The sequence below is a fragment of the Pecten maximus genome, chromosome 3 (genome assembly GCF_902652985.1).
Source record: "Pecten maximus chromosome 3, xPecMax1.1, whole genome shotgun sequence".
In the NCBI taxonomy this organism is placed as follows: domain Eukaryota; kingdom Metazoa; phylum Mollusca; class Bivalvia; order Pectinida; family Pectinidae; genus Pecten; species Pecten maximus.
This window is the reverse complement of record NC_047017.1, coordinates 35235107-35251568: the sequence shown is the minus strand read 5'-3', so window position 1 is coordinate 35251568 and position 16462 is coordinate 35235107. Positions and strand designations below refer to the sequence as shown.

General features: G+C 35.3%; 1 protein-coding gene across 1 annotated transcript in view; it reads left to right on the top strand.

Moving 5' to 3' along the window:
• LOC117323999 (calmodulin-like) overlaps nucleotides 1-9930 on the top strand; it is a 41775-nt gene extending 31845 nt beyond the window's left edge. The window contains exons 5-7 of the mRNA XM_033879585.1: nucleotides 7805-7948; nucleotides 8439-8687; nucleotides 9456-9930. Coding sequence (XP_033735476.1) covers nucleotides 7805-7948; nucleotides 8439-8687; nucleotides 9456-9484 — 422 coding nt within the window. The 3' untranslated portion in view covers nucleotides 9485-9930. The remainder of the gene's footprint in view (nucleotides 1-7804; nucleotides 7949-8438; nucleotides 8688-9455) is intronic.
• Nucleotides 9931-16462: the final 6532 nt, after the last annotated feature.

The following is a 16462-nucleotide window of genomic DNA, read 5'->3' as shown; positions in this document are numbered from 1 at the left end:
AAGTACACAAAATATAGTTCCACACAAATTCATTATTTTAATCATCATGAAAGAAAAATATTGAAATGTTGTCTTCAATTTTACAATTATTAACAAGTTTTAAAGTTGGTAAAACATTATTTCATGTGTAAGCAAACGCGATTTTATATTCACACGTCAACAATGTACTGTATGTATTCATACGCGGCAGGTTAATTGTTCACCTAGGAATGAACGCTAATTTTGTTAGTACCTTCATATAGAGAAAACACAGTGGAAATGTAAATATTAGTATGTGGCTATATTACCAGTATGTGGTTATGTTACTAGTATATTGCTATGTTACTAGTATATGGCTATGTTACTAGTATATTGCTATGTTACTAGTATATGGCTATGCTACATATATATGGTTATGTTACTCGTATATGGCTATGTTACTAGTATGTTGCTATGTTACTAGTATGTGGATATGTTACTAGTATATTGCTATGTTACTAGTATATGGCTATGCTACATATATATGGTTATGTTACTCGTATATGGCTATGTTACTAGTATGTTGCTATGTTACTAGTATGTGGATATGTTACTAGTATGTGGTTATGTTACTAGTATGTTGCTATGTTACTAGTATGTGGCTATGTTACTAGTATATTGCTATGTTACTAGTATATGGCTATGCTACATATATATGGTTATGTTACTCGTATATGGCTATGTTACTAGTATGTTGCTATGTTACTAGTATGTGGATATGTTACTAGTATGTTGCTATGTTACTAGTATGTGGATATGTTACTAGTATGTGGTTATGTTACTAGTATGTTGCTATGTTACTAGTATGTGTTTTGTTACTAGTATGTTGCTATGTTACGAGTATATGGTTATGTTACTAGTTTATGGCTATGTTACTAGTATGTTGCTATGTTACTAGTATGTGGTTATGTTACTAGTATATGGTTATGTTACTAGTATGTAGCTGCGTACACCTGATAACTCATGATCATCATACAGTCTCTCATCACCAAACAAATTCTTAACGAAATAATAACCGATAAGTCATCATGTTTTATCTGCGATAAATTAAAGTAATATATGAATATGTTTATTGCGTATTAAAAGTATAAGTATATTGCTATCACTGTGTAAGTAATTGCGCATTAAACAATTGCTATAATATACTCACATGTCAATGATATAACAGACATGTGAGCATGTCTCCTCGCCATGGTGAATAGGTAATGTTTGGGAGGAATTCGGTGTGGATCAGCCAGACTATCAATATCACAATAAAACCCCAATGTGGACAATGGCTGCCCGGGATAGATCAGAGATCTGGGAAAGTATGCTGCATTCTGACAAAGTGACGCGCTGTTGAAACGTACATACACCTTCGGACATGTCAGAGTCTGTTCCATTAAAAGATAGAAAAGCCAGGGGACTGTGTGATATTCCGACAGTTCACATCACGGAGGAACCATGTCAGGTATCAAGGTAAGTTAGTATTTAACTACCAATAGTAATAGATACAACTGTTTTCTATTTCACACTGATATGTAAACCATCTAATTAAACTGTTAAATTACCGTTAACTCTACACTCTTAAAAGTACTTTGCCTGAAGATTGGATGTCGTAAATATTGATAAGTACGACGGCGTATTAATTCCACACTATTAAAAAAATTATCTTGTACGTAAAACTTAGTATCTTGTATGCGCAAGATATTATCATGTACGTTCGCTTTCCCCCTGAAAGTACGTTATCAAATTTCACAAGTAGATTCCATTTGCTCGTCCAAGTGTTCGATTTGAATTTCATATCGGTATTTCTTATATCTAATTTCCTCAAAGTCCGTATGTATGTCTCATGTGAACCCTAGTTGCGCATGCTTAAATCTGTGACTGATCAGATAAGCGAAATAGCCGTAATATTACCCATCTTAAAATCGAGTCCAAAAATGATCAATCTTGTTGTCATTGTGTTTCATGTTGCGTATCGTAAACCTAGATTTCTTTAGTTTTCAGAAGAAATAGGTAATCACATTTTACACCAGATTTCTAGGTCTTGGATGTAACATAAAAGAATCATTTGAGCTTATTTGATAACGTTGACCCCCCATGACATTGAATATATGTCAATGATATTTGAAACTGTACCAGTCAGCTTTATTCCGGAAACATATCAACCAATTATATTGATTCTTTGCATTAAGGTGAACCAGAGGAGCTAGTAGTTTCATTGTTTTAATCGTAAGAAATGGTTAGATCCCCCTAAACCCCATAAATGTCTGTGACCTTAAAAGTTCCAAGTCATTTCTCAAACTCGGTGTTTCTTCCAAGAAACTATCAGTCAAACAGTTAACATTATTTGGGGAAGGTAAATAACTTGTGATCGTGGAAATAACGCCATCATAAGCTATATTTGACAATTTGCTGACCATCGTCTCGGGTCCTAGTGACCCGGTGGCGGGGCAACATAGTACTTTGCAGATTCAATAAATGTCACTCGTGAAACCAAAGTGGGAGGGGACGGGAACCAAGCATGTATCATAATATAACTCTATCATAATGCAACAAATATATAATTATATAGTAACTCTATCATAATACAAAAAGGTAACTGTATTATAATACAAAAATATAACTGTATCATAATACAAAAATATAACTGTATCATAATACAAAAATATAACTATATCATAATACAAAAATTTAACTATATCATAATACAAAAATATTACTATATCATAATACAACAAATATAACTATATCATAATACAAAAATATAACTCTATCATAATACAAAAATATAACTCTATCATAATACAAAAATATAACTATATCATAATACAAAAATTTAACTATATCATAATACAAAAATATAACTCTATCATAATACAAAAATATAACTATATCATAATACAAAAATATAACTATATCATAATACAACAAATATAACTCTATCATAATACACAAATATAACTCTGTTATAATACAACACATATAACTCTATCATTTTATAATACAACAAATATAACTCTTTCATTATACAGCAGCTATAACTCTATCATAATACAACAAATCAGTTCCAATGTTATCTGGTACGTCCAAATGTACAATATTGTTTTATCAGCGTACGTGAAGGGGAATAACTCTGAATGTTAGAGAATGAGTACTTCAACCTTTTATTAGAGACAATTTTTAAAAGATTTCTAAAGCTTAACCATATCATTACAAATATGGTCCAGAACCTTACTTAACCATATTATAGAAAATAGTCCAGAACCTTACTTAACTGAATTATAACAATGGTCCAGAACCTTACTTAACTGAATTATAACAATGGTCCAGGACCTTACTTAACCAAATTATAGCAATGGTCCAGAACCTTACTTAACTGAATTATAACAATGGTCCAGAACCTTACTTAACCAAATTATAACAATAGTCCAGAACCTTACTTAACTAAATTATAACAATGGTCCAGAACCTTACTTAACCAAATTATAACAATGGTCCAGAACCTTACTTAACCAAATTATAACCATGGTCCAGAACCTTACTTAACTAAATTAAAACAATGGTCCAGAACCTTACTTAACCAAATTATAACAATGGTCCAGAACCTTACTTAACTAAATTATAACAATGGTCCAGAACCTTACTTAACTAAATTATAACAATTGTCCAGAACCTTACTTAACTAAATTATAGCAATGGTCCAGAACCTTACTTAACCAAATTATAACAATGGTCCAGAACCTTACTTAACCAAATTATAACAATGGTCCAGGACCTTATTAATTACTTAACCAAATTATAACAATGGTCCAGAACCTTACTTAACCAAATTATAACAATGGTCCAGAACCTTACTTAACCAAATTATAACAATGGTCCAGAACCTTACTTAACCAAATTATAACAATGGTCCAGAACCTTACTTAACTAAATTATAACAATGGTCCAGAACCTTAATTAACTAAATTATAACAATTGTCCAGAACCTTACTTAACTAAATTATAACAATGGTCCAGAACTATACTTAACTAAATTATAACAATGGTCCAGAACCTTACTTAACTAAATTATAACCATGGTCCAGAACCTTACTTAACTAAATTATAACAATGGTCCAGAACTATACTTAACTAAATTATAACAATGGTCCAGAACCTTACTTAACCAAATTATAACAATGGTCCAGGACCTTACTTAACTAAATTATAACAATGGTCCAGAACCTTACTTAACTAAATTATAACAATGGTCCAGAACCTTACTTAACTAAATTATAACAATGGTCCAGAACCCTATTTTTTGAGTTACCTAACGAGACACGCAGTAACGTGTATGTCGCATTTTAATCATTTGTCTAATTACGGAGCTACGATACCTCCCAATCCAGATTTTTACATTTCCTTCGGCTAAGTTTGAGCTCCTCTGTCGCCTCCTAGGTGACACAACTTGATGGTCTACTTCAGTCTCCACAATAACTCACTTTTTCTCACACATTGTGTATTCTTAGCACAATTATTACATTCACAAAATTTCATTTCTTTAGTTCCAAACTACAATGACTATTTGACAGTGATCCTTACGAAGACAGTTGAGACTGTCATTAACTGATAAGTTATCCACTGAATTTTGGTCTCTTTATCGTTGACGATATCTCCATGATCGATGGTTGACAGGATAGCCACGTTCTTCTTTTCGAATATAGTTTTGTGTTGTTTTTTCCCCTTAATTCACAAACCATTTCCATTTGTTTCTAGAATGTTATTCAATTATATTGATAGACATGCGTCTGGTAATATGACATCTATATTGACAATAAATATGATATGACAAATGGCCGATAACCAATGTAGTTCATGAATGAGACTCGACATATCGTGACTACCAGGTGGGGTGCAGTAACTCTACACAAGTTTCATTCGAGGTCATCTTTGGATTTCATATGGATTCATCAAGCTTTTAATTTTGAGTTTGGCTATAATTTTAGCTACCGGTTTTTGGTTCTGTATTCTGATTTGTTTTTTTACGTCTTACATCAAGAAACCGAGTACCACATACCTCCCTGGGCCATGTGTCTAACAGAATACGATATTTTGTATATCACAGAGGGCTCAAACACATTAATCGCCATTGGTTATAATGATAGATCACTGTAGCTGAGGGCTAAAACACCATAACTACCATTGGTTATAATGACAGATCTATGTACCTAAGGGCTAAAACACCTTAACTGTCATTGGTTATAATAGATCTCTGTAGCTGAGGGCTAAAACACCTTAACTACCATTGGTTATAATAGATCTCTGTAGCTGAGGACTAAAACACCTTAACTACCATTGGTTATAATAGATCTCTGTAGCTGAGGACTAAAACACCTTAACTGTCATTGGTTATACTAGATCTCTGTAGCTGAGGGCTTAACACCTTAACTGCCATTGGTTGTAATAGATCTCTGTAGCTGATGTCTAAAACACCATCACTGCCATTGGTTATAATAGATCTCTGTAGCTGAGGTATTAACACCTTAACTACCATTGGTTATAATAGATCTCTGTAGCTGAGGGCTTAACACCTTAACTGCCATTGGATGTTCTATCGTAGTCCTGCCAATGAACTAACGAGGTGATACCGTACTGCTACTGTAGCATCAACCTACTGTTAGGTTGTGCATTTTGTATATAAATAGGGACGCAGAACCAAGGATGGCGGAGTTGCATGCCTGACAGTAGCGATTGTAGTAGCATTAGTAATTTTTGTCAGAGCTGCACCTAGAAAAAGAAAGGTGAAGTTCTCCAAGAGGGGGGCATACTTATACAGATTAGTCGCTTCGGCAACCATCAGTAACACGTATTTGGTATCACTTCGGTAACACATCTGCTGCGCAATCGTAGCGTATGGTATGGCTGGTCAAAAGTGGCACATCGATAGAAAGTGGTATTTGGTAATATATCGGTTCCTACAACGGTTGGAACTCCCGAACAACGGTATTACAATGAGGACGCGGTACCACATCGGTATTGCTACAGCAAGTTGTGATTTTTCAATTGCTTTCGCGACGGAGCACTTCCAATTCCCGCCTCTTTGTTACTTGTCTTCTACGATTTAGTCCCGGCGAGTTACATTGGCAGCGTGTGTCACGCCTTTAAACTCCATCACGGTTTCAGTATTGTGCCGCATGTAACATACAATTTGTAATGTTAGCGTGTCATAATAATGTTCTTCGTGTGTGCATTATATTTTTGTTATTTGACTTTATCAATATTAGTTACTTACACCATTCTGTATATTTCAGGCAGAGGATTTAACAGAAGAACAAATCGCAGGTATGTCCACACAAACCGTACACATTTAATCACTGTCAACATATTTAACGATATCCCGTAATTCCTATGTTATCGGCATCACTAAGACGGGAATGCATCTTATGATGAGATATTTCACATGATTCTTATGCATGATTAATACAATCTTCCCCTGCCTGAGGGTATGACAGAGAAATCGTCTACCTGAGGGTTGACTTTTCCACCTGAAAGGGGAGGGGAGAGAAATCTCCAACCCGAGGGTTTACTCCCCCCCCCCCCCCCCCCCCCCACCCCCCCCCCCACCCCTACCTTCTGGGGGTGACAGAGAAATCACCAATCCGAGGGTTTAATCTCCCCTACCTTGATGTGTGACAGAGAAATCTCCAATCCGAGGGTTTAATCTCCCCCTACCTTCAAGGGGTGACAGAGAAATCACCAATCCGAGGGTTTAATCTCCCCCTACCTTGAGGTGTGACAGAGAAATCACCAATCCGAGGGTTTAATCTCCCCCTACCTTCTGAGGGTGACCGAGAAATCACCAATCCGAGGGTTTAATCCCCCCCTACCTTGAGGTGTGACAGAGAAATCACCAATCCGAGGGTTTAATCTCCCCCTACCTTGAGGTGTGACAGAGAAATCACCAATCCGAGGTTTTAATCTCCCCCTACCTTCTGAGGGTGACAGAGAAATCACCAATCCGAGGGTTTAATCTCCCCCTACCTTGAGGTGTGACAGAGAAATCACCAATCCGAGGGTTTAATCTCCCCCTACCTTGAGGTGTGCCAGAGAAATCACCATCTCGAGATGTGAATCTGCCCGTGTCCGATGGTATCGTTAACGTGAAATCTTTGAATTGTTGACAACACGTTTGATCTGATATACAATTGGGGTTGACAGAGAAATATAAACAGGTATAACGCGAAACAAATTTATGACTGATGGGAGAAAATGTGTTCCAGGATGTTTCATATGTTGGAACGAAACTGTGTTGAATGTCGTCGTCCAAAATATCAATGTTGTTCAGAACAACGGAGGATATTGTGCTTCGTGCTTCTGGGCGAATTCCTCAGTACGCATAAAATTGTCTTCCAAAAATGATTGAAGAGTCGCTTTAGTCGAAAACATCCACAGCCAACGAAGATCAATAATAAAATGTTGTGTATTGTTTCAAATATAAGCCATTTAAGATACTCAACATGCATTTTAGTCGTTCATCTGTGTAAATGATTGTTAAGTTTTATTAGTGAATTTAAAGAAATACACAAGAAAAATGTAAATGATTTACTGTAGATTTCATTGACAGTAACGTCCATTTTGTAAATGAAAAGTACAATATTTTGCATGTATGAATCCATTTTGTTAATTGTCTTCACTTCCTTTTAATCATACGTTAAGAGAAGAAATTGTGTCCCAGAATAGAATTTGATGCGACGTGCTCCTTGGCCATTATATATACACGGTATAGTTAATGGAATTTCATTTATGTTATGTTTACTGTTAGATTGCCGGGAGGCATTCGGCATGTTCGACAAAGACGGCGATGGCACCATTACTACAAAGGAATTGTCGACGGTGTTGAGGTCTATGGACCAGAACCCGACAGAGGCGGAGCTCAGATCTATGCTCCAGGAGGTTGATGCTGATGGTAAATTGAAACAATTACAAAGTTCCACAGTGTTATATGTAACGATAGATATGACTTGTGATGTTTAAAATTATCTTTCAACACTCTGATCTATTATAAGGCAAAGGAAGTGTGACATTGTTAATAGCTAGCTGTAGTTTCATTGTTCTCGAACTTTTGACTCCTGTAAGTTATCTTTGAAAATTTCCTTATGTCTACATACTTGGATGTATATATGATCATCATATACAGACGATATTGATGTTATATCAATGCATTTTTTCTAATGAATCATGAAAACATCCTATAAGAAAAGATAACACCTTTCAATTATTCTACGCTAGACTTTTTCTTTATATCGTCGGAAGATTCTTTAGAGCTGACTTTTATTCTAATATTCTACGACTTCTGTAGAACCATTAAGAAAACACATACACATAGTGTTACAAGTTAATCGTTTATACCCGTATTGAAATAAAACATGATAATACGACATTATTTATTCATCAAGGAAATGGAACTATAGACTTTCCCGAATTTCTCACCATGATGGCGAAGCGGATGGGAAACGCTCCGGAATCTTTTGAAGAACAAATGTTAGAAGCATTCCGACTGTTTGACAAGGATGGAAACGGCTCTATTAGTCCGGAGGAGCTAAAACAGGTGATGGGCAACTTGGGAGAGAAGTTGACGGATGAGGAGCTGGACTGCATGATCAAAGAGGCCGACACGGACGGTGATGGGAGTGTCAACTACGAAGGTGAGATAGTTGGGCTTTGGTGTACTAGTTACAGCCTAACAGTGTCATACCATTAGAGGGTATCAATATTTTGTTACTATACTATTAATAGCACGTCACATTGATATAAGATGTTGGACCGAATTAAGAGACCTAGTATCTGGTCGAGGACTGGTAAATCTGTTTTGTTGTTTTCTCGGTTCCTTTCTTAACCATGTCAGTTTTGTTTTGGTGCTGTGGTGCATATCGATATTGTTACTCAATGACAAAAGAAATCTAGTTCCGTATCAGTTTCAATATGTAGGTGCCTCAATACAGAATGTTTGCAATTAGCCTCCTGATTGGTTCTAGCAACTGACCAATCGTAAGCAGAATAGACAGCATTCCGATCTACCATAGCTACTTGATGGTATAGCGATCTGTTTGACAGACGATGCTAGGCGATAATATAACATGTAGTCATATCAAGTTTGTCAATTTAGTGTTTTGTTAGACGATACCGTTAATCAATATATTACTCTAGAGATTATAGATATGATAACGTAAGATACTTATCACATATCACCTGCAAGCAGGTGCATATATATTTTCTTTTTAAGTAGAGTTTAATTGCGAACATCATTATAGTTTCGTTATCATATCAGTATTTTGTTGAAATTGGAGAAAAATATGAAACCAAATTATATATCGAGACCGCAACAACTGAATTTGGATGATGTATTTACTTAAGCTAATAAACTTTAGACGGAAAAGATCTACAACTATACATTGGGTTTTGTTCTGTTTCAGAATTTGTAAAGATGATGACTAGCCGATGAAGTTCTAGGATAATAGCTCATTTACATATCACCATTTCGTGTAGACTTAGATAATATTACTGAGACAAGGATGTAATCCTGAGGAATCGTCACCTTATAACTTACCTGGCCAGGTAAACATCGGCTGTACCAACAAATCATACGGACTTTGTGGTTACTTTGTAGGGATGACAAAGCTGTGACATTGTCCTATGTTGATACCGACGAGGGTATACAGTGTTTGAAATTAAAGAGCTGCAAAGCTGATAAGTAAAAAGATCCGTCCAATTATTGTGATATAAAGAAGCCCGTATGTGTGTAATTTTCCGACTATGTATTCATTTGATTCTGTTTATTTGTTTTTAATAATTCACGCTATCCATTTTATTCAAAAAGAAAAATTGATAGAGTCCATGAATTGAACGCTTTGTTTGATTAAAATTAATAAAGGTTTCCCGCTTCTATTGCATAATTTTTTTTTTATTATTGAAAGATATATTTGAACACCGTATCCGTGTCATATTAATAGATTTTTGAAAACTATATGTAGTGTTTAGATCACAGACATTTGCCGTTATTTTAGTAACAAAGGCATTTTACACCCTATGGGAGTTCCTTGTTTTCTTTCTCCAGATTTCCTTATTGCACACGAAACACATACAAATACCTGTCACTCCTACCAAGGTTTTGTTTCAGAAAGATCCGAAAATAAGATAGAAAACAATATATTCTAAATCTTACTTTATTTTAAAATGACCAAAGATTGGCGTTAATTTATATTAAATTACCTTTCCTTTGTCAAGCATCGCAGGTGGTGTCAGCTACAAAGTATACATTTCGAGTCCTACTAAATTACATGCTACGAGAGTATAGCAAGCCATGATATATTAATATACATTGTAAACATATGTAATGTATACACTATTTAAATACATACATAACATATATCTCGTTCATTTTTACACAAACTAAGATAAAGTATATAGATATCTTCTAAAGATAACTTTTAAATAGATAATATATTTAATAAAATGTAAGATACAGGGCGCTTCAGAAAGCATGTACATACTGTATTACTTCATAAAATTAAAATTGGAAACAAGATCTATCAAACGACGACATCAGTACAATTCGATTAATGTATAACTTTAGGTTGGTACTTTTTCTAATGCGTTTGTTAACCGCTATTGGAGATTTACCATTGGAATAAAAATACACCATTATAAATTTCCGTCATTTCATCCATTTTACAAACCTAGTTTTTTTATGATGTACTCAATAACAAAACAATGGTCAATTATGACGTCACTAGTTCTTGTGGTCATATGCTAACAAATTCTGATGAAATGTCATGTATATATACTTATTTTAGCGCTATTCGCGCTGAAAGGCTTCTGCTAAATAGTGATCGCGTAATACCACTCTTTATATACACTATATAATATCGTTGGATTTCATTTGGATTCATGAAGGTTTCCTTTGATTTTGGAGTTCGTGTATAATTTCAATTGCCAGTTTATGATGCTGTATACTGATTTGGTCCTTACGTCTTACACAAAGAAGCTAAGTGCCACATGACTATTTTGGCCATGCGTCAAAACAGAATACGATATTTTTTACATCACAGAAAAACTACGTTAGTCGATTGTAGACTAACTGTTCATTGTTAAATAATTCAAACATGCGTTGGAATTTATGCATTCCCTGATTACTGTGAAAGTCCATTTGATAAAACATTTAATTATACATTCTAATTGTCCTGACTATATTAAGGTCAGCATAGATCATACTTCCTTATAGAACACCCTCCACTATGGTTGTAAACAAACTAGGGTGGTTATTAAATTATTTAAAATAAATAAAAGATTCTTGAAAAAGCAAACGTTCGACCCCAGCTGTCTGGTGACAGAAGCATGTAATCGAATTCATGCATTTCTGAGGACCAAAATCACCATTTAAAACTGTGTATCATGTATTTATAGAACACCGTTTACGTTGGTAGCACCAGGTTATGAAAATCCAGGAAATAAATTCATTAAGGTTACACTCGTCGATTTAAGGATATTTGGACAATAGAAGATCTTAAGCACATTAGCACAACATTATATTTGGCCGCCTTTATGTGTCCAAACTCGTACAACACCACCGAGACACTACCTTGATTATAATGCCTATTGTGGTGAACGTATTCCTGAAATGGTATACCATGAAGGTCTTTGTGGCGGTTCTTATGTCAACCCCACTAACTAAGGCTAGCATAAGTTCTTATATGTTTTATCTACATTCTGATATTGATTGTAGTTGCCAATATTGCATGGGTTCAACTTCTTTGAAATCATAAAAAATAATTTCATGTAGGAGCCACCAGGTGGCTTTCTCAGTAATAAATTTAAATGTCACTCTGGTGGTTGGCCATTTTAATTTCATATACTTGTTTTAGTATTCGTGATATATGTGACGGGGCATCAAATAGTTTAGGGCTAAAACACACTAACCTTCATTTGTTATAATAGCTGTCTTTACCTAAGGGCTAAAACACCGTAACCGCAATTAGTTATAATACTGTAGCTCTCAGTACCTGAGGGCTAAAACACCGTAACCGCAATTAGTTAAAATGGTAATTTGAACTTGAGGGTTAATACGCCTTAACCGACATTGGTTATAATGATAGATCTCTGTGGCTGAGGGCTAAGATACCTTAACTGCCAATGGTTATAAGAGATCTTTACAAATGACGGCTAAAACACGCGGCCTAAAATACCTTTACTGCCAATGGTTATAAGAGATCTTTATAAATGACGGCTAAAACACCAAAACCACCATTAGTTATAATAGATATCTGTAGCTGAGGACTAAAACATCTGAACCTCCATTGGTTATAATCAAGAAGAAAAACAAATTCATTAAGATTACACTGGTTGATTTAAATATATAGATTTAGACAATAGATCTGCAACTTATATGCATAACATTATATTTGACCGCCTTCCTGTGACCAAATTCGTACAACACCGAAAACAATATCTCGGATATAACAGCTCTCTGAATATGAGGGCTAAAACACGTCAACCTACATGGGTTATAATAACTCTCTGAACATGAGGGCTAAAACACCGTGTCATAAACACATCTCCTCCTATGACTTTGACTTTTGATGTTTCCTATCTCATAACACACGTCCTCATATGATCTTGACTGATAGTGTCTTCATACCTCATAGACTCGCGTCCTCATATGACCTTGACTGTTGATGTTTCCTACATCATAAACACACGTCCTCATATGACCTTGACTGTTGATGTTTCCTACATCACACACACCTCCTCATATGACCTTGACTGTTGATGTTTCCTACATCATACACACCTCCTCATATGACTTTGACTGTTGATGTTTCCTATCTCATAAACACACGGCCTCATATTACCTGGACTGTTAGTGTATTCCTACCTTATAAACGCACGTCCACATATGATTTGACTGTCAGTGTCCTACCTTATAAGCACACGTCCTCATATGACCTTGACTGTTAGTGTCTTCCTACCTCATAAGCACACGTCAACATATGACCCTGATTGTTTAAGTCTTCCTACCTCATAGACACACGTCCTCATATGACCTTGACTGTTAGTGTCTTCCTACTTCATAGACACACGTCCTCATATGACATGGGCTGTTAGTGTCTTCCTACCTCACAGACACACGTCCACATATGGCCTTGACCGTTAGTATGTTTACCTCATAAACACACGTCCTCATATGACATTGACAGTCAGAAAAATCTAGCAAAGACAGGCAACGCTATATTTTTACAGTGGTAATTATCCGGTATGGTTTTGTAAATGTCGATAGAGCACATGTAATATATGTTATAGATCTAGCTCTCCGTTGGCCTAAATGTATACCGTACATGATGTGATATCATAGTCCTGCTGATTAACTGATTTATTGCTATTTCGGTCTTATAGCGAAAACAGTATGGAAAATCAACAAGTCAACTTCTAAAAAGGTGAGAGTTAGTTGTTAAGAAAAATAATATGAAAATGTAAGAGGCGATCAGGTCTCCCTGACGCTCTTTATCAATGAAGGTCCAACTAACCGAATCAAGCGCCTTTTCAAAATCAAGAATTAACAGCATTCCTGGTAAACGTAGTAATGTAACAGCTGATTTTAATCAGATTGTGTGTTATTATATGCATACAAAATAACAAAATGAATGTAAACTTTAATTCGTATATTTATTCTAAGCAGTATATGCAGGCTTCACATTTGTTGAAAAAACAAAAAATGGGTTCAAGATTATCAATTTCCGGATTTTTCGAAAGTGTGTTTATACCGGAAATTTGGCTTTGCCTACAGCAATAATAAGTATACAGTAGATAAGTTAAGATGGCAGAAAAACTTAATGATGAGCACATATCAAAAGGAGATTAATTCTGTCTTTGGGGTAGAGATATTTGCTTTCAAATAGGTTTCAGAAAAAATAAATGTCATTTTATTTTAAGATATTTTGCAATTTTTAAGGTTTGTTGAAGTTGGTACCATAGCCTTCACGGGCCTGAAAAACATAGAAATATAAGTTTATTTATCCTTTACAGCTGTATTAAAATTGCCAATGTTGTATAGATTACAAATACATATATACTAGTATAGGTAATATGTATGGTTAACCGGCTATGTTTACATATCTATAACATATGCCTTATGTTGGGTATGTTTACTGTACATTGCTACAATACAAGCATAATTAATGGAGCTAACAAGAAATTTGCCGAAGTATTTCCAAAACTATATTTTTTTAAATTCCACAGTGAATCCATCTTGCCCTGGGCTTTTGTTATTTTGTTGGGTTTTTTGGGGTTTTTTTTTTACAGTTTTTGAACCTTCAATGAATGATATATTAGGGTCAGATAAAACTGGTGAAGGTACACACCGTCCGTCCCCATCCCGAGGTGTAAATCTTCCACTACCTTGAGGGTGTGACAGAGAAATCTCCAACCCGAAATGTGAATCTTCCCATGTCCAATCCGAGGCTCTGCCGAGGGAAAAGACAATCAAGAATATCACCCGAGGGTATCTTTGACCTTTTGACTTTGGTACGCATCAAATTGTCTTTCAAAAAATGTTGGAAGGGTTGCTTTAGACGCAGCAACAACTTCAAACGGCTAACAAAGGTCAATGGGAAAATGGTCGGGGGTTTTAATCTGAATTTGTGATTGGCGTCAAAACATAATTGGTCAACGATCACAATATGACGAAAGGCTTAACTAGATTTATAACAAGATTCTTTGTGGTTAGAACTGTATGTTAATATATAGAAAACCAAAAGAATGATATGCATTGTTTTAGATATATGTTATTTAAAATGCTTATTCGTTCATCTGCGTCAATGCGTCAAACCAAGAAAAATGTTAATAATTTACCGTAAATTTTATTGACATAAATCTCCATTTTGTAAATAAAAAGAACAATATTTTGTATGTATAAATCCATCTTGTACACTGTCTTCAGTTTCTTTCAATCATACAATGAGAGAAGAAATTTTGTCCAAAAAAAGAGATTTTGATGTGACGTGCTCTTGGGCAATTATATCTAATTATGCTTAATTATGGCCAAGATACCTTCCCGGTATAAGTTAATAGAATGTTATTTACGTTATATATATGTTTACTGTTAGATTACAGGGAGGCGTCCAGCATGTTAAAAACAATAGATACGACATATGATATTTAAGATTATTTTTCAACACAATGATCTATAAGGAAAAGCCAGTGTGGCAATGTTAATTCCTAGCTGTAGTTCCGTTGTTCTCGGGTTTTTAACTCCTGTAAATTGTCGGTGAAAATGTCCGTATGCCTACATATAAATACATAGTTATGTTCATCAGATACAGACGACATTGATGTTATATAAATGTATTATTTCTAGAACTCGTGAAAACATAAAATATAATACCTTTCATTAATCCTACCCTAGTCTGTTTTTACGCCGTCGGTAGATTCCTTGTAGTTCACTTTTATTTCAATTATCCGATGACTTATGTAGAACCACTAGGCTGAAGGTTGTACAAATAGTGTTACAAGTTATATACCTGCATTAAAATACAAGATGATGATACGACGTTATTAAATTATTTATCAAGGTAATGGAAGTACAGATTTCTCCAAAATTCTCACTGAGATGGCGATGCGAATGGGAAACGATCCGGAATCTTTGAAAGAGCAAATGTTAGAAGCATTCCGACTGTTTGACAAGGATTGAAACTGCTCTATCAGTCCGGAGGAGCTAAAACAGGTGATGGGGATGTTGGATGAGAATATGACGGACGAGGAGCTGGAATCTATAATGAAAAAGGCTGACACGGACGGTGATGGGAGTGTCAACTACGGAGGTGAGATATTGGAGCTTTGGTGTACTAGTTATAACAGTCACACCATTAGAAGGTATTGGATGAATATTTTGATACTTTACCTTTAATAGCACGTCACATAGCAATAAGCTCTAATACTGGTAAAGTTGATATTTGTTTTGTAGTTTTCTCGGTTTCTTTCTTAGTTGTTACTCAATAATAGAATGAACTTAGTTCCAAGCAAATCTGCTTCTCCACATTAGTAAATTAACATATACATTTTTGTATCTGTATAGAGATTCAAGCTGTACGTTTCTCGTGGCATAATTGAGGGTTCGCAATTAGCCTCCGGATTAGTTCTAATGACTGACCAATTGTATGCGGAACAGACAGCATTCCGATCTACCATAGCTACTCCCCTTCGTTCCACTCTCTAGAGTTCGATTGTATAGCGATCTGTTTGACAGACGATGTGAGCCGATAACATAATATGCAGTCATGTCAAGTTTGTTAATTTAACGTTTTGTCAGACGGTACCTTTAGTCAATACATATGTTTCTCTCATCCCTACCGGTATCATACTTTGCTGTGTGTGTATTACCTCGCTTCCGGTGTAGGATAGCCACGCGCGCGCAATGATACAAAAGTAG